Here is a 21,725-nt window from a genome sequence, read left to right as displayed (position 1 = left end):
TATCATCCATTTGTTACTCTACTTGTCCTCTTGAACCCCTTGTGACTATGTAGTCCTCCCACAGTGTTACATCAAACATAAGAGGTCGAACCACCGTTGCATGGATGTCTGTTTTGTTACATTTTGATGGTACCATGACGTATAGTATATCAACTGCTATTGTCCCATGGATTCCTGCAGTGATCATATTTTGGAGGTTTTAAGTAATTCCTGTTCAAGCTTGTATGTTGCATGGGGTTGAAAATACTAATGTTCCGCAGTCTGTTGCATGAGGTCCTGTTTATAAGGCTTGTGGTATACAGTATAGTCCTGTATCCTTGTGTTTCATAGCATGCCTCCCCTCAGACTGTATGAAATGAAACAGCCATTCTAATTATTAGTTGGTTGATTATGTATTGGTCATTTAGCTGCATCACTACAATGTTGAATGGGTGTTGAACTTATAAGAATGGAGGTCTATATAGGTATACAGTTATCTGTGTCATGTGATAGTAGTTCACGACACAAGAGTATGTCATCTGAGCACGACACAGCTTCTCAAAGTAGTTTACTGAGCTAAACAGCTAGCTGTATTTACAGAGACTGAAACCCCACATAAACAGCAAGGTTGTGTCTGTTTCATAACGAAATCCATCTACCAGCACCCCTAGAGTTCACTGATTAAAACAATATATCTTGCTTGTTTTAGCTGCACAAAAAAACCCTAGTGTAAAAATATCAGGCTTGTGGTTTTGTGGGGTTTTCATGTTGGACTCTTTATTTGTTAGGAACAGTAACAACAAGGCTCGAGGAATTTACATGCCCAGCAAAGAAATAGATATGAGTGGTATCAGTCTTCTTATTTAACTCTTGGTTAGAAAGTAAGTTGTTGTCTAAATGTTTAGTGCTTTAAGGATATGAATAACACATGTCCAGGAGCCTCTTTATCCATAAACGCTTGATATCAGAAATGGGTGAGGGTACATTTTGGATCCAGTCTTTTCTTAATATGAAGATTAGGCATGTTTATTCTGATTTTATTTATGCAGGGTCGGTTGCCAAAGCAGACATTCTCTTTTATGACATCTCCTTGTGATACTGCTAGTAATTCACAACAATATTTCAGGACTTAGTTGTGTGAACCTGGTCCTGGTCTTTAAAATTTTTGCAGCCTTTTGCTGTGTTACTGTACTTTGGCTCTAATCCATGCTCTTACCTCTTGCAGGAGGTCAGGGGCCAGTCGGAGGAGAACGTTAAGGAGGTGAGCAGCTGCCCTTCCCACGAGGCCCCCATTCGGGTGCAGAACAGGGCAGGGCAGGGCGGCGGCCCGGGGCTTTATAAGGTAGTGAAGACCGGCCCCTCTGGTCACAACATCAGAAGCTGCCCAAACCTTAGGGGTATCCCCATTGGAATGTTAGTACTTGGCAACAAGGTCAAGGCCATAGGCGAGGTACGCACTCACCCCAAATAATGCAATGTTTTTTTGTGGCAGGATTTGAATAAGTCAATCTGTTTAGATCACATAATGTAATTTAGCGAATGTTAGTACATTTTGGCCTTAATTCTCAGAAATTAGAGTTCCCTCTTTTTCCTAAACTGATCTGAAACTGATTTTGAATGTAAAGGATGTAATCTCTTTCTCTAACGGGAAAATACATCAGGTGCTTCTGGGTGTGGGTGTGTGGTGTGTCTTTCCGCCCGCTGAGGCCTTATCAACTCCTGTGGCTGCAACATTTTTGCGTGCTTCCTGACTTACTAATTCAAGTTTTACAAATCCATTGCAGTTTCAGGGTGTCATATTCAACTGCCTCAAGACTTCTCAGTGGAAGTCTGATCACGCAATGCTGGATCCTTTCTTTGCCTTGACTGTATCTTTCTTGCACTTTTAATAACTTGGTACTTTGATACTTTGTACTTTGGCCTGGTGATGAGTGGAGCCTCCCCTCATTTTGGTTAAGACCTGTCTGTGGCTGCTGTGGTGTGTCATGCTGTTCAATAGTTTTCCTCTCTGAGCCTTTACTGGAATGCCTTGTCTGGATCTGAGAGGTGCAGCCTGCACTTACTAATACTTCCATCTATGTCTGTTTTTCCAAAACGATAATATTTCAGGGAATTGAGACAAAACAACCCCCAATGCATTTACCTTTCAATAAGCCTTTCTTATAGTAAGTTTTTATTTTATTTTAGCTACATCAGTTTTGTCCCGCAGTGTCTGCTGATGCACAAAATCAAATTCACGTGATCTACTGCTGTGGATACTGTATGTGTTAATCAGATGAACTGAATGTTTGCATGTTAGTGATCTACCGTAGAAGAGTTTGTGTCATGGTTTTGTCTGTGCGGTAATAACATGGATCAACTGGGGTTGATATGGAAAATGACCATTTTTCTGATAGTTTAGGATTTTGTGAATGTGCAGTGTGTGACATGTGTTGAGTGTGTGTGAGTATGGATAAAGAGTGTTGTTTGTGAAACAGGTGGTCAACTCAGAGGGGACCTGGGTACAGCTGGATAAGAACAGTGTAGTGGAGTTCTGTGAGAGTGATGAAGGAGAGGCCTGGTCATTGGCCAGAGACCGTGGTGGGAATCAGTACCTTCGCCATGATGACGGTAAGCCCACTCGATGGGGAACATTTGTGAACATCAAAATGTGATAAATTGAAAGATAACATAATTTAATTTGCTCTTATAGAACAAGTACTGCTTGAACACGGGGCGCAGACCCCACCACCCAGCCCTTTCTCTGTGCAGGCCTTCAACAGAGCCACAACTTCAAATGGAGCGCAGGGCTTTGACTATGGCATTTCCAACAACAAAGGTGAGGTTAGCGCGGCGTAGTGTAGGTTTGAAGAGATAAAATAACATAATAATAACATATCCCTAATCTGCCTATCACTTTGCTTACAACATCCACTTTGTGCTGTTTAATTGAGTCTTCAGGCTTGAGTCAAAGGTTACTGATGTATACCACACCACTGACTCCACTCTGCACTTTTGTCTTGACTCTTCCTTGCTTATTTTAATGTACACTCTATTTGACATCTCCACGTTCTCTGGACTGATAAGTGTAGACATTTTCACATCTTTGGTTATGCACTTTCATCATAATAGCACACCCAATTTCTTCTTCTATTCAAAACTATAGTGAATTACAGATCTCTTGACCTCTTTATCTTAATAGCAGTATATCCGCTGCATCCAGGTATATGTGATCCAGTATGGGTCAGTCAATCTCTTTAGAATCACAGTTGCCATCAGTCACTTATCTCTCATCTCTTTTTATTTATGCATGCTTTTTATTGTGTCTACTGTTGTTATTTCATGCCTAACATCTTTGCAATGTCAGGCATATGGCTCTGTGTGGTGTGTGGTGTGTGTGAGTGTGTGTGTGAGTGCAAGTTGGGAGTACTGTGGGCTAGTCCAACACTGATAACTGCCCCTGATTACGTGCCTGTGATTTCACCCTCTACCCTTTGTTACCTTAATTTAGTCCTCTAGAAAGCATTGAATCATTTACATAATCATTGTTTTCTTAAAAATATGGTTGTATACTGAAAACATCACCTGAATGAACTCATCAGTGCCGCTCCACCATCAAAGATTGGCTGGCCCCAAATGTATCTGTGTATCTTCCTGGCTGAATGTCACGCTGATGCTGTGTCAATTGTCTTTCAAACGGTTTAACTCTTCCTCATTGCTTGAAAAAGGAGGCTGACCTTTTGAGACATTCGGCCATGCTAATCAGAGGACCATGGTAAAGCTGTAATCTTGTCTCTCTTACGATCACAGGGCTTCCTGCTACTGTAGAGGACAAAGATTGTGTCTTTGTTGGGCAGAACACAAATCTGATGGCCTCTATATGTCTTCGAATGCTAAGCTGTGTCAGCCTCGACTCCTGAGGGTGATGAAAGTGCACTTGAATCTGGATGCTACACAGAATGTTACTGGCAATTTAGTTTCTGTATAACTGCAGCTGTCTCTGACAAGAGGAACAATGACTCATTTCATTGTCACTGTGGCTGGCATCAACACAGATAGACCCTGTAGGCTGCTTCTTCCCTAGACCACTCACTGATGTGGTTACACTTGGGAGAAGTAAAGGCTGGGTTTCTGAAATGGAGAGATGGATTCTTTTATACCTTTTCAACATCTCTTCCTTCAAGCAACCAGATAGCAGTCCATCACAAATGCTTCTTGGCTTGCCTCAAAGCAAGGTTCTTTTTATACCAGATAACCTCTCTGCCCCAGAGTGCATACATTTTGCAAGGTGTTAAGCACATGTATCCTGAATGGGGAAATCTCTGAACACCGAACTCCCACAAGCATGGTGAATGTTTGCAAGTCCCCATTGGAGGTGTCAGGCCTTTGCAACTCAAGCTCATACATCCTTTGCCACTTGTGTGATGGATACATCATGCAGTGAAGGCAGCATTATATGGATCACATTCAGACTTGTCAGCTTGAAATGTCAATGTGTGCCAAAGCTCTCAGCTTGGAGAGCAGCCTCACTGACAGGTCTATCAGACTTAAGTATTATGATTTTTTTCCCATCTTGCCTTCACTGAGGCAGCCTCCCATTACCGGCTCCAACAAATGATAAAATGGCAATGGATGTACACTCCAGACTTGAAGATGTCTCCCCAGAAACTAAATTTTACATTTGATTTTCTGTCAAAATGGCATAACGACTGGGCTTTGTATCTGGTTGTGTCAAGACAGTGGGAGACTTTTGAATGATGACTGATACAGTGTCAGCTCAATATATAATATGTAGAGAAAGGTAAAGTTTCTCCCAGTATATGTTTTTGAGACATCTGATGAGGCCACACAGGCTTTTTGACTCTTGATAGAGACCACCCCCTCCACCCCACCCCCCCCACATCGTCCCCCCAAATACAGTAACGAAATGGGAGGAGCCGCTGGTTCTATGAAGTATTTTTTGATACCCTGTTTTTGTTCTGGTCACGATATTGTCATTGCTCCTCAACATAGAAAGTCAAGACTTTCATAGATATGTTAACAATAATAAAGATTATTATTGAAGTAAAATACCATTTATGTCTGCTACAGCAGATGGATCTACTCTGTAAATATGTCCCCTTTCAGAAAAAAAAGAAAACAAACTAAAGTGAGGAAGTGGAAATGTTTTGATTACATAAAAACCCTAACCCTAGTTAGGCACTGATAAAATAAAATAGTGCTCAGTATACTTCAACATAGATGGAGACAAACTTTAAGCAACTCGTTTTCGCTTTCCTGCTAAAGTTTTCTTCTTATTTAACATGCACACATGAACACATCTTTTCCTTTAGCTTAACTTTTTGAATGAGCATCCAAACTAACATTCACCTGTGAAAATAACTTGTCTAAATATCATAACATCAGTCCAGTTAGATGCTAGGATGCGCCTTACTCGTCAAATATCACTAACAAAGCATGGTATGTCCATGACCTTTAGGTCACAGTGAAGCCCTTCTTCTTCCTCTTTATTAAAAACAATAAACCATTTACAATTTTTGGCTGAAAACAGGGATGACTAATATTCAGTTGAGCTTTAGTTGAATTAATTATATCTCAGTTTTTCTGTATACCCGTGAGCCTCAGCTGACATTGCCCCGGGGATAAAGCCAGTCAGAGGAGCCAGTCAGATTTGTAGCAGCACACTTTGTCATCGCAAATGAAGACAAAACACTACTACAGCATAGCTACTGGATTTTTCTACTATTGACACATGATTTTAAAGTAACCTTTTTTTAACAGCTTAATGTATTGACAAAAATACACGTTTCTCCTTTTACCTGTAGTGCTATTTATATATTTCTATTGTTTTGGTAGGAGTTGCAGACTTTTGTAGATCGCAGCCTTCTCTTGAATATATAGAACTAAATGGCACTTTGATGCTCAAAGCACCAAAAAAAAAACATTTGAAAACTCACAAGCAATGTCTCTTTACAGAAATCATGACCCGGTTAATCAACACAATCCACAGCTCTTGTTGTACGCAGTTTTGCGTATTTTTGATTTTGAGGTGAACTGATTACTTGATAATATTTCATGCAAGACATTTCTTGGGAGTTGCTGTACCTTTTGGACAATTTAATCATACAGCAGGACCAGATGGTCTCTGACTCCATTGCTCACCTTTGGGATGCCCATCCAAGCATTTGGAGCGCTCCTACTGCTAATCTTCTCGCACTGTCGATACAGAAAAAATTTTTACAAACTCCTGGGACCCTGATGGCTCAAAATAGCTCCTCCCATTTCGCACAGCTGTGACATTGTGGGAGAAGACTAAATGACTGATAGAAATTAAACTCTGAATGATCGTCCCTCCCCCCCTTTGGAAAAACCTCAAACCATAGCATAAGCTGTAGTTTTTCCCCATCCTCTGTCTCCATGTTTGCAGGTGACCGGTTGAGTGCCATACTGAATTCCATTCAGTCTGGGCCCTTCCTCTCAGCAGCTCCCTCCTCCTCCGTATTTGAGCAAGCCGCCCAACCTCCTCCCTCCTCCTCCCTTGTCCACAGTCCATTTGTGTTTGGACAATCCCCCTCCCAACTGTCTCAGCCACAACCACAGCTTCTGAGTAAGTCTGTCCTGCTTTCTGACAGCGCTTGCTTGCACAGGTGTTGATCCTTTTCCTCCGAACTTTTAGTTTTTCTGATTTGTTCTGTATTCATTCTTCTTTTTGGATTTTGTGAGGAGGGCAGGAGTGACGTGTGACACATAACAGTGCAGTTATGTTTTACAGTGCCGAAATATCCTTAACAAGCCAACATATCTTGTCACCAATGTTTAAATCTTGTTTCAAAAAAACAAATCAGGTGATGCCACCTTAAAAAATGTATGCATTGATACACATTCATTTGTTTTTGGAAACAAGATTTCAAACTTAAATACTAGACAAAATGTCTTGTTAAAAGGTATATTTTGCCATGCGCTAAGTAATAGGCTGATTTGCTTAATTTTTTGCTTGCTCTCTTGTCAGCTTTTCGTTCTCTTCCTTATCATCCTTCTCGCTGCTTTAACATTAGATCTGCATTTCCATCCTTTTTATTAACAACTTGTTTCATTCTTTGCCTCAACCAGCCCAGAGCTTCACTGCAAATATAAACAGTACTCTCCTAGAAATTACAACCAAGTCACAATATAACATGTAACACCTACTAATATTATGTACATTCACTGGATAATTCAAATACCACATTTTAGAAGAGGTTAACTCAGAATGGGATCCAAAGTATCTGATTATATATTTGTCACTGTTTCAGCCTGTATAGCTCTCTTTCTTTCTGTTGGTCTTTTTGTCTATACTGCTACTCTCTTTACATGTTATATTTTTTTACCTGTTTGTCTCTGTCTTGTGGAGCCCGGTTGGTGCCTTGGAAAAAAATTGTGCATAAATGAAACCCTTTTGCTCTCACATTGGCACACCTACTTAATACTATCAGTCCTGATGTGCAGGTAGCCTTCACACTCACCATGAATCACTGGCTTTAACTACAGGTTTGTTTTTTTTTTTGTTTTCAGTCTTCGGTTGAGAATTTGGAATTTGGCCATAAAAACAACCCTGTTTTATCTCTGAGATGTTTTGCCATAAAACCCTTGATAACACTGAGGGTTCTATAGTTTTTCATTGATCAAATCTCTAGCTGACTAAATGCAGCACTCTACACGATGTGAGGGAGGCAAAATATACATAACAGTAAATGTCCAGTGTGTAAGATTCAGTTGCATCCAGTGGTGAGGTAGCAGATTGCAACCAGCTCAATAGCCTCTTCATGACAGGTGTTTGTTTTGTCCATTCTGGGCTACTGTAGAAATATGGTGGTGCAACACTGTGTACCACTTCCTTTGTAGGTAATCATTATCAGCTAATAGAAATATGACAGCTCTTAGATTAAGGAAATTACACATTAATTAAAACATAACTATGAATATTTTTGCTACTTCTGCCTAAAAAATGTGAGAGCACAAAGTACCACATAGTGCATAGAACACCTCCAGGGCTCTGTAATTCTGTTTTCCTCTTATATGAGTGTTCATGTCTCCATGTCTCTAAGTTTCTCTACCTCTCTGTTATCTTCCCATCACTTTAACATGTCTTTTTGCCTCTTTCTACTTCAAATTCTTGACCCCATTGCCTCTTTATGCTTCCTTTCTTTCTCTCTGTGGTGGCCCCCCCTTGCATTCCATGCCTTGTTCGTTTACCTGCCTCGCTGTTTTCCGCTGTAGATGGTTCATCGCGCAGCCTTGCTTCTCGCGAGCGTGTGCACAAAAGCAGTGTGTCCGTGGCTGGGCATGGTACTGCTCTCTCATCTGTCGCTCTAAGGCAAAAGGGTGGGTAATCACAGCATGCATGCCTCCCTCAGACTGAACAGAGGGTGGGTAGGAAATCAATGAAAACACAGCCTCTTCTGTGATGAAAGAGTATTTACATGGTAAACTTGTGGAATACATTTTGGGCATCTTGTGTTAGAGCTAACCTTAAAACTGTGTACTAAAGAAGGACATGACTAAACACAATATTATGATTTAGAGAGAAAACTGAAGTTTGATGAGTGACACATGAGCATTAATTTAATGTTCAGTTTAGAAGTAGGTGGATCGTCAATGCTCTTGACTCCAAGGGTTTTTTTCACTCCAAAGTTACCACTACCATTAGATCCAGTATTAGTAGGAGAGGTCAGGACTGGGCTGGAATCCATCTGTCATCAGCTCCTCCATGGTCCACAAGCTGTTTTCATCCATGTCAGAGTTTGTCTGGTAATAGACAGACAAAGCTGTGGGAGAAACACCCAGCTAGTTATGGCAAAGTTTGCTTTTTAAGAAAATGTATCACTCACTGGCATTAGCTTCACAACATTTAACATCTTTCACCTTTGAGACTTCTGTCTTTTCTGCCCTTCATTTCATTTAACCTTATATTTTTAACATTATATTTTTTATTTCACTCAGATCTTGAATGTGGTGCCTAGAGTTAAATGGTTACACTTTTACCACTAATTTAGGTCATTTTCTGTAGTGTAACTGTGTTTAAAATGATTAACGTTTAGGTGAGCGAGGGAACCTGATGCCCGGTGCACGCCCCATGTCCCCAGCCTCCAAACACCGCCAGGAGAATCGCTTGCCAAAACAGGAGAGTCGGGGAAGCCGCTCATCTGAACAGAGCCGGGTCAAGACAGGGGAGGGTGGACTCTCAGCCAGTGAAGCCCTCATCCTGCGCTCAGACACGGCCAAACTGAGGTCTGACTCACACAGCCGCTCTCACTCGCCCAATCACAACACCCTGCAGGCCCTAAAGGCAGATGGGAGAACCCCTGGACTTCGGGCTGACTCCCCGAACCCTGGCTCTCGCTCCTCCTCTCCCAAACAGAAAGGCGGATCCTCTTCAGGCAGGTCTAGCCCCTCCAGCACCTCATCTCAGCACTCTTCGTCAACCCACCATGACAAAAACCTGCCTCCTAAAGTTAGCCCTTCCTCCAAAGCCCGACTGGACCCTCCCAGAGAAAGGTCCAAATCAGATTCATACACTCTGGACCCAGACACGCTTAGAAAAAAGAAGGTTCCACTTACCGAGCCACTCAGGGGCAGGTCTACCTCTCCCAAACCTAAACTGTCCCCTAAAGATCCAAATAAAGGAGTGAGCAATAATGCAGAGAACCGGGTTCCCTCTCCACATGTGACCCAAGAGAACCTCCACAGTGAAGTAGTGGAGGTTTGCACCTCCAGTGCTCTTCTATCCAATGAGGATGGCAACGATGAGAATGTGGAGTTACGTAATGCTGAGGAGGGATCATGCAAGGTACACTTTAGCATTGGCAAAGCCCCTGTCAAAGAGGAACTAGAGAGCCGGTCGTCACCCAAAGTCAGCCGCAAAACCTCCAGTCGACACACACGCCCTAAGAAGGACAAATCTGGGCCTCTGTTTAAAGGTGAGAGTACATCACGGGTCACGGAACCTGCCAAACAGGCCATGTCACCCTCTGTAGCTGAATGTGCGCGAGCAGTCTTTGCTGCATTCTTATGGCATGAAGGTATAGTCCATGATGCCATGGCCTGCTCCTCCTTCCTCAAGTTCAACCCAGATTTAACCAAAGAGCATGCCCCCATCCGCAGCTCCCTGGGAGGACAGGGTGCTGAGGAGAAAGAGAGCAAGTTGAAGAACCGCCACTCCTTAGAGATTTCCTCTGCACTTAACATGTTTAATATTGCTCCACATGGGCCAGACATCTCAAAAATGGGAAGCATCAACAAAAACAAGGTGCTCTCCATGCTGAAAGAACCTCCACTGCCAGAGAAGTGTGAGGACGGCAAGGGAGATGCCATTTCTTATGAGGCGACTTCTCATCCCTCTATGAGGGTAAAGTCAATCTTGCCATTAACATTACAACACCTGGTGGCATTCTGGGAGGACATTTCTATGGCCACCATCAAGGCAGCGACTCAGAACATGATCTTCCCCAGCCCAGGCTCCAGCGCTATCCTGAAAAAGAAAGAACATGAGAAAGATAATAAAAAGGCGAAGAAGGAGAAGAAGAAAAGGGAGAAGGCGGAGGTGCGTCCAAGGGGGAATCTGTTTGGAGAGATGGCACAGCTTGCCATGGGTGGACCTGAGAAAGACACCATCTGTGAGCTGTGTGGGGAGTCTCACCCTTATCCCGTCACCTACCATATGAGACAAGCTCACCCAGGTAAGAATACAGGAGGTTCTGATTAAGTTTTTTAATTCTGAATAATCAGTTTGTATATCAGTAGGGGGGTGGGCAATCTGAGGATTTTTGATTGTGATTGATCTTGAAGGCATCAACAATCTACTTTTCAGGCCAATTATAGAGATTATATAGAGACTGTGGTATTTGATATCCTCTTACTCTTACTGTCCTCAATGCTGATTGGACAAATTGGTTCATGTGGCTCTTCTTTGGGTGATGTTTAGTAAAAAAATAATACGACTTGATTTTATAGCTTGTGGCATGGCAGATGAAGAGGATGTGCCAAAAGAAATTTCAAGTCTGGCTGCATTCTACAGGAAAATTAAAAAAGAATGCACTTGAGATCATGATTGTGATCAAATAGACTGTGATATTCTAATATTTTTAAACCAGATTGCCCACGCCTTTATGTACATTTTACTTTACGTTTTGATTAAAGTGACTGTTGATTAAGAGATAAGCTTCCAAAATATAATTTGTACCTTAAACATCCCTTCTTGGTATTTCCTTGACAGGTTGTGGCCGCTATGCTGGAGGCCAGGGTTACAACAGCATTGGCCACTTCTGTGGTGGTTGGGCTGGGAACTGTGGAGATGGAGGCATTGGAGGCAGCACCTGGTACCTGGTGTGTGATCGCTGTCGGGAGAAATACCTGAGAGAAAAACAGACTGCAGCCAGGGAAAAGGTAGCCTCCTACTGCAAAGCTTGAGTGCTGTAATACATGTTCACAAAGCAGTTTTTTTTTAAATGTTATTCTGATTTCTTAGACTTCAGTTAAAAAACAATCTGTATGTTCCTTGCCAGGTGAAGCAATCCAGGAAGAAACCCCTGCAGGTGAAGACTCCCCGAGCGCTGCCCACTATGGAGGCCCACCAGGTGATTCGAGCCAATGCTTTGTTCCTGCTGTCCCTCAGCAGTGCTGCTGAGCCCAGCATGCTGTGCCACCACCCTCCCCGGCCCCTGCACTCCCAGCTGCTTCCAAGCCTAAAGGAGGGTGTGTCAGACGAAATCCCCAATAAAATGGGCTGTCTCTACCTTCAGACTCTAGCCAGGTAGCTAACAGCTTAGTTAATAACGGGTTGTCTTTCATAGGCAATAAAACTGTACAGTTACATGGGCTGGAATAATGATTTGAGCTACTCTCCTATCATTCCTCAGGCAACACACTGAGAACTTTGGAGGCTACCAGGACGATAACCTCTTCCAAGATGAAATGAGGTATTTGCGCTCAACATCTGTTCCTGCACCCTACATTTCAGTCACCCCTGACGCCTGCCCCAATGTGTTTGAAGAACCAGAGAGCAACATGAAATCAATGCCCCCCAGGTAACGCGTGTTTTAGTTACTTCCACTTTCCCCTTATTGCATGCTAACAAATTGCAGCTGTTTCTCAAAGTTAATGATGTTTTTCAGACACAATTTAAGCTTGAGCCCTGGAAAATCAGGTTGCCATTACTTTTTCACATGTTAAACTTCTTTTTCCACAGAAGATAAGATACCATTTGTAATGCAAATACATTTGACACAAAGTTTGACACAAGCATTTAGTTCTGATAATGTGGCTCATTTTGCCTTGTTATTATCACCAGCCTCATCTTATACAGTACAGACTACCATAAGATACCATTGATTTTGACTAAGTGCTTTGTCAATTCAATAAAACTAGACTAATATGAAGTATTTAAAGGGTTGATTGTGTTCCTTTTGCTGTCACCTAACATAAAGTCCGCTCAGTTGTATGAAAACACATGGTTCATTGTTTTGTCGGCAAACATATTTGCACATTTGCTACAGAAGAAAAATCTCTTATTCCGGCACTCTATTTAAACTGTGAGGGTTTCTTGTCTATGGGCTCTCATTTAGTCTCGAAACCAGTCCAATCACGGACAGCGACACGGCGAAGCGTACAGTGTTTCAGAGGTCTTACTCGGTCGTAGCATCTGAGTACGACAAACAACATTCGCCTTCTCCGGCCCGGGTCAAAGCCGTCCCCAGACGAAGGGTCCACAGTGGTGATGCAGGTAAGCACATGTGTTCATCATTGGAGAAGTGCTTCGTGATACTTCAGGCTAAGTGATGCATCATCTGTAACACCAACCTGCTCTGTCCCTCATACAGAGGTGGGGTCTTCCCTGCTACGACACCCATCCCCAGAGCTCTCCAGGCTGATCTCAGCCCACGGCTCTCTCAGTAAGGGGGAGAGGAATTTCCAGTGGCCTGTCTTGGCTTTCGTTATCCAGCACCATGACTTGGAGGGCCTCGAGGTGGCCATGAGGCACGCACTGAGGAAGTCTGCCTGCAGGGTGTTCGCTATGGAGGTACCGATGATTAGCCTGTAATGCAGTATCTCACTGAATCTCAGAGCTCAGTGTGAGCTAATTATTTCTATTTATACAGCAGTGACTCAGGGTTATAGGCAAATAATTGGCTGGTTATTGCTAAATAATTGATAACATTTTTTAGACTCAATTAGTTTAAAGACTTAAGTTGCACTCTCACGTTGTTTGTGTATAATAAAGGTTAGACTAATTAGAACATTTTTCCTTGATGTTTCTCTCAGGCATTCAACTGGCTGCTGTGCAATGTGATCCAGACCACCTCCCTGCATGACATCCTTTGGCATTTTGTAGCATCTCTCACCCCATCACCCTTTGAGCCTGAGGACGAGGAAGAAGATGAGAACAAGGGAAACAAAGAAATCGTGGAACAGGTAATAAGTGGGTAGATGTCAAGGAGCATGCAGCCTTAGGTTTGCTTTGTTTTTGCATCTTCTTCTTATGAACATCTCCACTCTGCATCCTACAGGAAAGAGACCTTGGCGTTTGTGAGCACCCTCTGTCAGACATTGTTATTGCCGGGGAGGCAGCTCATCCTCTACCCCACACCTTCCACCGCCTCCTTCAGACCATCTCTGACCTAATGATGTCACTTCCTAGTGGCAGCTCACTTCAGCAGATGGCGCTCAGGTAGAGTTTCTGAATGATTGAACAACTATTTCTACCCCCTTACCAATAATTTTTGATGGGTTAATTTCAATTTATACTAATTTGTGTTACGGATTGTGTCCTCCATTTCAGCTTTGGCATGTTTTCTTAATTAAAGTGAAATGTAAACTTGCATAAAGAAGCTAGTACTGCTCATTGTGATGTTACAATGTGGGACAATGGGATTGTAACTTGCCAACATATTCTATCAGGTGCTGGAGTCTCAAGTTCAAGCAGTCCGACCACCAGTTCCTCCACCAGAGCAATGTTTTCCATCACATCAACAACATCTTGTCTAAGTCAGATGACGGAGACAGCGAGGAGAGCTTCAACATCAGTGTGCAGTCAGGCTACGAAGCAATTAGTCAGGCAAGAATACAACCACATTGATTTACAAATCACACCGGTCTTCTGTTGCTAAATACAGCTTGGACCAACAGAGTCCATTGTTTGTAATGCATCTGTGTTTATGACATGCGCTAACCTGTTATATCTGTGTGTGATGACAGGATCTGTGCCTGGTGACCTGTCTAAAAGACCTGACCAGTGTAGTAGACATCAAGACGTCCAGCCGTCCTGCCATGATTGGCAGCTTAACAGACGGCTCCACAGAGACCTTCTGGGAATCTGGAGACGAAGACAAGAACAAAACCAAGAGCATCACCATCAGCTGTGTGAAAGGCATTAACGCCTCCAACGTGTCTGTTCATGTGGACAACTCCAGAGACATTGGGGTAAGGGCAACAGCAAACCAGGCATTTACATGTGTGGGGGATAAAACACTGCTTTTCATCATATAAATTAATTAATCAAATTGATAATTATAATGTATTATTAAGCGCTGTCTGATGGATTTCAGTAAATTAATGTTTTTCTCTGTCATATCTATAGAACAAAGTCACATCAGTGACATTCCTGTGTGGAAAAGCAATAGAGGATCTCTGCAGAATCAAACAGGTATGATCAGCTTCTTCAGCAGTAGCATCAGAAAACAGTTAAAATGGTATCATTTGTGCTGTAAGGTATACTATTTAAAGAGTCTGTTAAATATGAACACACTAGAGGGCTTGAGTAAATGCAACCAAATCTGATTCACTTTCATCAAAGCTATTTACAAAAAAATGTTCTGTGCCATCTAAAGCTCTATATATTTATAACACCTTTATTCTCGTCTCCTAATTACAATGGTTATGGTTAAATTTGGTTAATGGTTAAATTTTGTAGAGAAACAATAGTATCAATATATCAAAAGGTAATCAATTAATGAACTGTTTTAATAGAGTGCACCTTGGTTGATCAAACATTATAGTACACTACAGATTTACGTGGTGAAAAGTATGAACATTCCAATAATTTTTTTCAAGGTTGACCTCGACTCACGTCACATGGGCTGGGTGACAAGTGAGCTCCCTGGAGGGGATCATCATGTGATCAAAGTGGAACTGAAAGGTCCAGAGAACACCCTGAGGGTGCGTCAGGTGAAGGTCCTCGGGTGGAAAGAGGGTGAGAGCATCAAGATTCTAGGACAGATCTCAGCCAGCATGGCCCAGCAGAAGAACTGTGAGGCCGAGACTCTCCGAGTGTTTCGCCTCATCACCTCACAGGTCTGTCTAACTGTTACCATACTGTCTGTCTGTTTGAAACCTTTACATTTGACACATTTCACATTTTTGGTTCAAAGAGCTGGAGTCTCTTGGAAGTTTTAATATTTCTATATTGTTTTGTTCATTAAGGTCTTTGGAAAACTTATCTGTGGAGATGCAGAGCCTACTCCAGAACAGGAGGAGAAAAACCTGCTTTCATCACCCGAGGGAGAAGACAAGGTCTGCACTGTCACATTGTGAAAAACGTTCAGTTTACTGAAGTTTTACTGTGCAGGAACAGATGTTAAGTGACTCAAAGTGATCTTCAGCCTAATGTTTTACCTTTTTTTCTGAATAGGCACCATCTGATGCAGACCTTAAAGAGCACATGGTGGGAATAATTTTCAGCAGGAGCAAACTGACCAACCTCCAGAAACAGGTAAATAGTCAGGTCTGCATATCATTCAACAGGATGAGGTATTCCAATCACAGCCGTTTAACCTTATGCATGCTTTCATTTTCAGGTATGTGCGCACATCGTTCAGGCCATCCGTATGGAGGCCACACGCGTGAGGGAGGAATGGGAGCACGCCATCTCTAGCAAAGAGAATGCTAACTCGCAGCCCAGTGATGATGATGCCTCCTCAGACGCCTACTGCTTTGAGCTCCTGTCCATGGTCCTGGCTCTCAGTGGCTCCAATGTCGGACGCCAATACCTCGCTCAGCAGCTAACACTAATGCAAGACCTGTTTTCTCTGCTGCACACGGCTTCCCCAAGAGTACAGAGACAGGTGAGCAAGGGGGCATACACATTTCAGAGTTTTAGTCATGTGCAGTTGAGTAATTAATGGAACCACATGGAGTTTTCTTGCCAAGACACATCCATTTGAATAAATCTGTGGTTTTAGTGCATGTATAAACGTGAAACTGTACAAATTATGTTCCTGCTGTCTTATCTTACCTCACCTCAGGTCACATCATTGCTCAGACGCGTCCTTCCAGAGGTTACACCAGTGCGACTTGCCAGCATCATCGGGGTGAAGGCTCTGCCGCCAGCAGACATCAGTGACATCATCCACTCCACAGAGAAGGGTGACTGGAACAAGCTCTGCATCCTTGACATGTTCCTGGGCTGCATCGCAAAAGCCCTCACTGTGCAGCTGAAAGCCAAAGGCACCACCATCTCTGGCACTGCAGGCATGGCCGCTGGCAAAGGGGTGACCACTGTCACTCTACCCATGATCTTCAACTCCAGGTGAGTTAATTCCTGCTAAGAAAAAGTTGTGAAACAAATTTGCATATATTCAGTTAGTGGTAAAATTCAGTTTTCTTTGATTCTTATACATCTTACCCCCTTTCTGTCATGTTCAGCTACATCCGCAGAGGGGAGAGCCACTGGTGGATGAAAGGCTCCACTCCTCCTCAGATAGCAGAGATCATCATTAAGCTGGTTAAAGACATGGCAGCTGTAAGTACCCATTGTTTTATTCTGTCTTTTCTTTTAATGCTCTGCAAGAGACAGTCTCTGCTAATTTGAAATGGAACCACTTTTGTTATCTTTGTCATAAATTCTGTGCGTTCATATGTTGTATTGTGCTGGGAAAATACCTCTAAAACGGTCATCTGCTGTGTTTAGGGTCACCTTTCAGATTCTTGGTCCAGAGTCACCAAAAATGCGATAGCTGAGACCATCATAGCCCTAACCAAAATGGAGGAGGAGCATCGGTCTCCTGTACGCTGTATCGCCACCACAAGGGTATGTATCATATGTCATCATACACAACACGTATCTATATCTGGTATCCATGTTTACAAATTGTGGTTAATTATTCTAATACTATATTTCTGTCTGTCTCTTAGCTGTGGCTGGCCTTAGCTTCACTGTGTGTGCTGGACCAGGACCATGTGGACAGGCTGTCCTCTGGTCGCTGGATGGGCAAAGATGGACAGCAGAAGCAGATGGTAAATATGATACAAAAGAGCAATAATGTATTTTAAAAAACAACCTGATATTTAAAAGGATAAATAAGAAAAAATAAATGTATTTCCTTCTCTTCTCTCCACAGCCCATGTGTGACAACCATGATGATGGTGAGACCGCAGCCATAATCCTGTGCAACATGTGTGGCAACCTCTGCACCGACTGTGACCGCTTCCTCCACCTGCACCGACGCACGCGCTCTCACCAGAGACAGGTTGGTGTTGGTCGACACACACTCCATTTTATTAGCATGATGGTTTTTTCCTGGTGAACTAGTGTTTAATCTTCTCTTCGTGGCTGCTTTCAGGTGTTCAAAGAGGAGGAGGAAGCCATAAAGGTGGATCTCCATGAAGGCTGTGGGAGGACCAAGCTCTTCTGGCTCATGGCTTTGGCAGACTCTAAGACGATGAAGGCTATGGTGGAGTTCAGAGAGCACACAGGTAAAATGTTCGGATTTTACTTAAGGTTTTCATGGCTTCTCTTGATACAATTATTTCTACTCTGACACATCTATTGTTTTTACAGGTAAACCGGCCTCCAGCAGCTCAGATGCCTGCAGGTTCTGTGGTACGAGGAATGGAACCGAGCTGTCTGCAGTGGGCAGTGTCTGCTCAGACCCGGACTGCCAGGTACTCATTACCAAAAGGACTTCACTACCTATGAGCAGCATAATAGATTAAAGATATATATTTTTTTATTTGATCAAAATGCATACAGCATACACTATACAAAAAGGATGCTAGACTAGACTAGTATGAAAACAAAATAAATACACCAATAAAATGGCAAAACCTTAAAACAAGCCTTATTTATTATACTTAAAAGCAACATCAGTTTATTGATTCTGTAAAAAACAAGTGACTTCTCTTTGTTCTTTTTTTTAGAATTATATTCACATATAATGAACTTTGTCAATTAAAAATACATTTTATGCTTTGCCTTGTTGCTATAATTCCCGGTGCAGATGCATAGATTCTTTTCTTGGACCTAAGGATTTTTATGTTTTTTGGAGAAACTTCCTTGATTGCCTCAAAAAGAATAGTCTGTGCTGAGCCACAAATGATGTATGAGGTGTTGTCCACCCACTGCAGAGAGGAACAAATACTCACACAAGATGCACACTAACCAATGTAGAATTGTGTAGTATGTGTGTATTACACTGTGGTTCAAGAGCCTCATCAGTGTCCCTCATGTTGTGTCCGTCAGGAATATGCTAAACTGGCCTGCAGTAAAACTCATCCTTGCGGACACCCCTGTGGAGGAGTCAAGAATGAGGAGAGCTGCCTTCCATGTCTGCACGGCTGTGACAAGAACACCGGCTGTCTGAAACAGGATGCAGATGACATGTGTATGATCTGCTTCACAGAGGCTCTCTCTGCTGCCCCTGCCGTACAGGTACACTAGCTCTAAAAATAGGAGTGTTTTCCACAGACAGAGAACAGTTTCACTCCAGATTTTAAATCATTTAATGTTTAACTCTTTGCTCTGTTCTCAGCTGGACTGCACTCATGTGTTCCACCTTCAGTGTACTCGTCGTGTTCTTGAAAATCGCTGGCTTGGGCCCCGGATCACATTTGGGTTTATGCTGTGTCCCATTTGCAAGGTAGGACCTGAACCTGAGGATTTAACAGATTAAGCTGGCAACAAAGAGGCTGAAAACTGTTTGCACCACGCCTTGAAGTTAATTGAGCTCAGACTGCCTAAATGCTTTGTTCAAGAAGCTATGTCTACAGTGTGCAGTTCCCACACAGTCTGTGACTGTTTTGTTTACTGTCATCTTTGTGAAATGACACGTACACCAACAGTCCCTCAACAGAATCCTATTTATGAATGTGGGCTGCTTTGTTTGTTTCATTGTCTGCCTCCAGAACAAAATCAATCACTCAGTGATCAAAGACCTGCTCGACCCGATTAAGGAGCTCTACGAAGATGTGAGAAGGAAGGCTCTGATGAGGCTGGAGTATGAGGGTTTGCATAAGAGTGAGGCAATAACTACACCAGGAGCACGTTTCCACAATGACCCTGCAGGCTTTGCCATGAACAGATATGCATACTATGTCTGCTACAAGTGCAAGAAGGTACCATACAAACAATGTATTTTTTCATTCAAAAATGTTGTTTAGGGGCTTGAGAATTAATGATTGGCCTTCTTTCCAGGCCTATTTTGGGGGCGAGGCACGCTGTGATGCTGAGGCAGGACAGGGAGATGACTACGACCCCAGTGAGCTGATCTGTGGAGCATGCTCAGATGTCTCCAGGGCTCAGGTGAGTAAATGATGGCTGTGGGAATCCTGCCATTACTATGGACAGTTTACAGGAAACAGTTTCTGATTTGCTGGAAGGGGCAGGAAACGGCTAGCCTTGCACTGAATGAAGGTTGCAAAACACGTTAAATGTTTCTTGGCGGGGAGCAGTGACTTCAGTGAGTCTTGTCATCACTGTGAGGTATTCATCTTCTCATATCACTTTGGGCAAGACTAATATGCATTAACTGGTCCTTTAAAAATTGTGATTATCTGAACTATTAACACAAAAATGATGATGATGCTGAAACTGTATTTTTCACCAGATGTGCTCCAAGCATGGCACAGACTTCCTTGAGTATAAATGCCGGTACTGCTGCTCGGTGGCTGTATTCTTCTGCTTTGGCACCACTCACTTCTGCAACGCCTGCCATGATGACTTCCAGAGGATGACCAGTGTCCCCAAAGAGGAGTTGCCCCATTGTCCTGCAGGTGCTTAACCATTCTGCTGACTACACTCTACTGGAAAATTTTAAATTATTCAGAGTGCATGACTGACACGAAATACCAGCCATAAATAACTACAGGAAAAATGTAAGTGACATGTTGTTTTTGTCTTTTCTATTACAGGGCCCAAAGGCAAACAGCTGGAGGGTACTGAGTGCCCTTTGCATGTAGTTCACCCACCAACAGGGGAGGAGTTTGCCTTGGGCTGTGGGGTGTGCCGAAATGCCCACACCTTCTAAACAACAAAACTTTCACTGAAAACCAGTTTGTCTACTGTGATTTCTGGCTGCTGCTGAAGCCCAGCCATGAAACTCGACTCTTGCATTGTCAAGTCTCCTGGACAGTGGACCAGGTTTCTGCTCTACGTCAAGAGTCCTCAGGTCTGCTCTTCTACCAACATCGGTATCCAGGCTCTGCTACGAAAACAAGTGGAGGCTTTTTTGGACTCAGAGTAACCTGAATGGGGAAAAAAAGAACAATAGAATTTTAAAAAAGAAGAAAAAAAAGAAAATAACTTGTGACGTGTTTGCATGCGGCCGTTGTATTCCCTCGGCTTCTATAGACGTTGCACACCTCCTGATCACTGAAGTGTAACAGATTAAACATTGAATAGGAAATAAATTTGCTTAAAAGCAACTGTGGATCAGCGTGGGTTTAAAAAAAAAGGAACAGGCCGTATTTCCAGCTTCCTAACTATGAATTTAAAATATTGTTGTATGTAAACTTTTTTTCGTAATCTTGTACAGTATTCTCCACTGTCAAGTGCATCATGGGTTGACGGACAAAAAAAGACAAGTTGGTGGATAAGACTGTTAAGAATATTATGTTTGGGAGGAAAATAGTGTACGATTTATCTAATCTTGTATATATGATACTATTCAAAATAGCTGTATTCCGAAGTTGCTACTCTTCACTTCAGTTTTGTTTGATATTCTGGGTTATGTTTTGAGCCAGAACTTTTAATGAAGTGCAATACTGGGTGTGCCTCCTATTTTGCAGCTGTTTAACCTATGGAATGTATGTCAATAAAGCCACTGTACATTTTTATACAGTAGACAGTCGTAATTCCCCCTCTTCTAAATGTCAGATCTCTTCTGTTGTCTGGAAATGAGAAGGAGGAGCCTGGCGCCTGCAGTGAATGAAGGTGGATGTAAATCCTGTTTGTAGCTCAGTCAAGGAAAAAAAAAGTACCAAATCTAAAATGAATACAAAAACAAACAAAAGACCTCGCAGTGAGACTGATTACAGCTGAATGATTGGAGGGGCCAGTCTTCACACCAAATAAAATTGTGCACCTGTAATGCTTTTCCCTATTAGGAGGCAGGGGGATTGGGGGTCGGGGGAACAGAGTGTGGAAAAAAAGCAGCTGCTGTTATATAAAAAAAAAGCTTAATACTTGTGAATCTGCTCTGTAATATCTGTGGTGGATGGAGTTGAATGGTAATAAACCAGGTTCTCTGTTTCGCAAAGTATACACGTGTCATTTTTCAAGGAGTGGTGGAATTGTAGCTGTTGACCTCTGATGAGTTTAAGTTGAAGATATGGTGGTACCAAATCGAGACTTCAGGCATGTAGTTTCTGTAAATACCAAAATCGAAAGTTAGAATTTCGACCAGAGACTATAACAATAGTAGGATGTATCACTCTGCCATCTATTCCCTGGTTCCAAATTGATAACAAACGAAATGAAATGTATTCTGGTACAAGAGAATATTCATCCATAAACAGATCCT

The 21,725-nt window shown here is 42.6% G+C and overlaps 1 protein-coding gene across 20 annotated transcripts in view; it reads left to right on the top strand.

Moving 5' to 3' along the window:
• mycbp2 (MYC binding protein 2) overlaps window positions 1-21,464 on the top strand; it is a 62,653-nt gene extending 41,189 nt beyond the window's left edge. For 9 of the 20 annotated variants that reach the window (XM_037110864.1, XM_037110857.1, XM_037110861.1 and 6 more), the window contains 33 exons: window positions 1,205-1,429; window positions 2,457-2,589; window positions 2,672-2,797; window positions 6,386-6,565; window positions 8,215-8,319; window positions 9,036-10,673; window positions 11,210-11,379; window positions 11,499-11,746; window positions 11,853-12,020; window positions 12,546-12,715; window positions 12,813-13,012; window positions 13,255-13,404; window positions 13,500-13,660; window positions 13,891-14,047; window positions 14,188-14,412; window positions 14,570-14,635; window positions 15,043-15,282; window positions 15,412-15,501; window positions 15,620-15,700; window positions 15,786-16,052; window positions 16,233-16,516; window positions 16,633-16,729; window positions 16,898-17,017; window positions 17,122-17,223; window positions 17,328-17,456; window positions 17,550-17,682; window positions 17,768-17,871; window positions 18,449-18,637; window positions 18,738-18,845; window positions 19,111-19,320; window positions 19,400-19,507; window positions 19,812-19,977; window positions 20,116-21,464. In XM_037110864.1, coding sequence (XP_036966759.1) covers window positions 1,205-1,429; window positions 2,457-2,589; window positions 2,672-2,797; window positions 6,386-6,565; window positions 8,215-8,319; window positions 9,036-10,673; window positions 11,210-11,379; window positions 11,499-11,746; window positions 11,853-12,020; window positions 12,546-12,715; window positions 12,813-13,012; window positions 13,255-13,404; window positions 13,500-13,660; window positions 13,891-14,047; window positions 14,188-14,412; window positions 14,570-14,635; window positions 15,043-15,282; window positions 15,412-15,501; window positions 15,620-15,700; window positions 15,786-16,052; window positions 16,233-16,516; window positions 16,633-16,729; window positions 16,898-17,017; window positions 17,122-17,223; window positions 17,328-17,456; window positions 17,550-17,682; window positions 17,768-17,871; window positions 18,449-18,637; window positions 18,738-18,845; window positions 19,111-19,320; window positions 19,400-19,507; window positions 19,812-19,977; window positions 20,116-20,231 — 6,666 coding nt within the window. In that variant the 3' untranslated portion in view covers window positions 20,232-21,464. The remainder of the gene's footprint in view (window positions 1-1,204; window positions 1,430-2,456; window positions 2,590-2,671; window positions 2,798-6,385; window positions 6,566-8,214; window positions 8,320-9,035; window positions 10,674-11,209; window positions 11,380-11,498; window positions 11,747-11,852; window positions 12,021-12,545; window positions 12,716-12,812; window positions 13,013-13,254; window positions 13,405-13,499; window positions 13,661-13,890; window positions 14,048-14,187; window positions 14,413-14,569; window positions 14,636-15,042; window positions 15,283-15,411; window positions 15,502-15,619; window positions 15,701-15,785; window positions 16,053-16,232; window positions 16,517-16,632; window positions 16,730-16,897; window positions 17,018-17,121; window positions 17,224-17,327; window positions 17,457-17,549; window positions 17,683-17,767; window positions 17,872-18,448; window positions 18,638-18,737; window positions 18,846-19,110; window positions 19,321-19,399; window positions 19,508-19,811; window positions 19,978-20,115) is intronic. The other 11 variants (XM_037110871.1, XM_037110865.1, XM_037110875.1 and 8 more) reach the window with 9 other exon arrangements.
• Window positions 21,465-21,725: the final 261 nt, after the last annotated feature.

The sequence above is a fragment of the Acanthopagrus latus genome, chromosome 9, assembly GCF_904848185.1.
Source record: "Acanthopagrus latus isolate v.2019 chromosome 9, fAcaLat1.1, whole genome shotgun sequence".
NCBI lineage: Eukaryota > Metazoa > Chordata > Actinopteri > Spariformes > Sparidae > Acanthopagrus > Acanthopagrus latus.
This window is presented reverse-complemented; position numbering and strand designations above follow the sequence as displayed.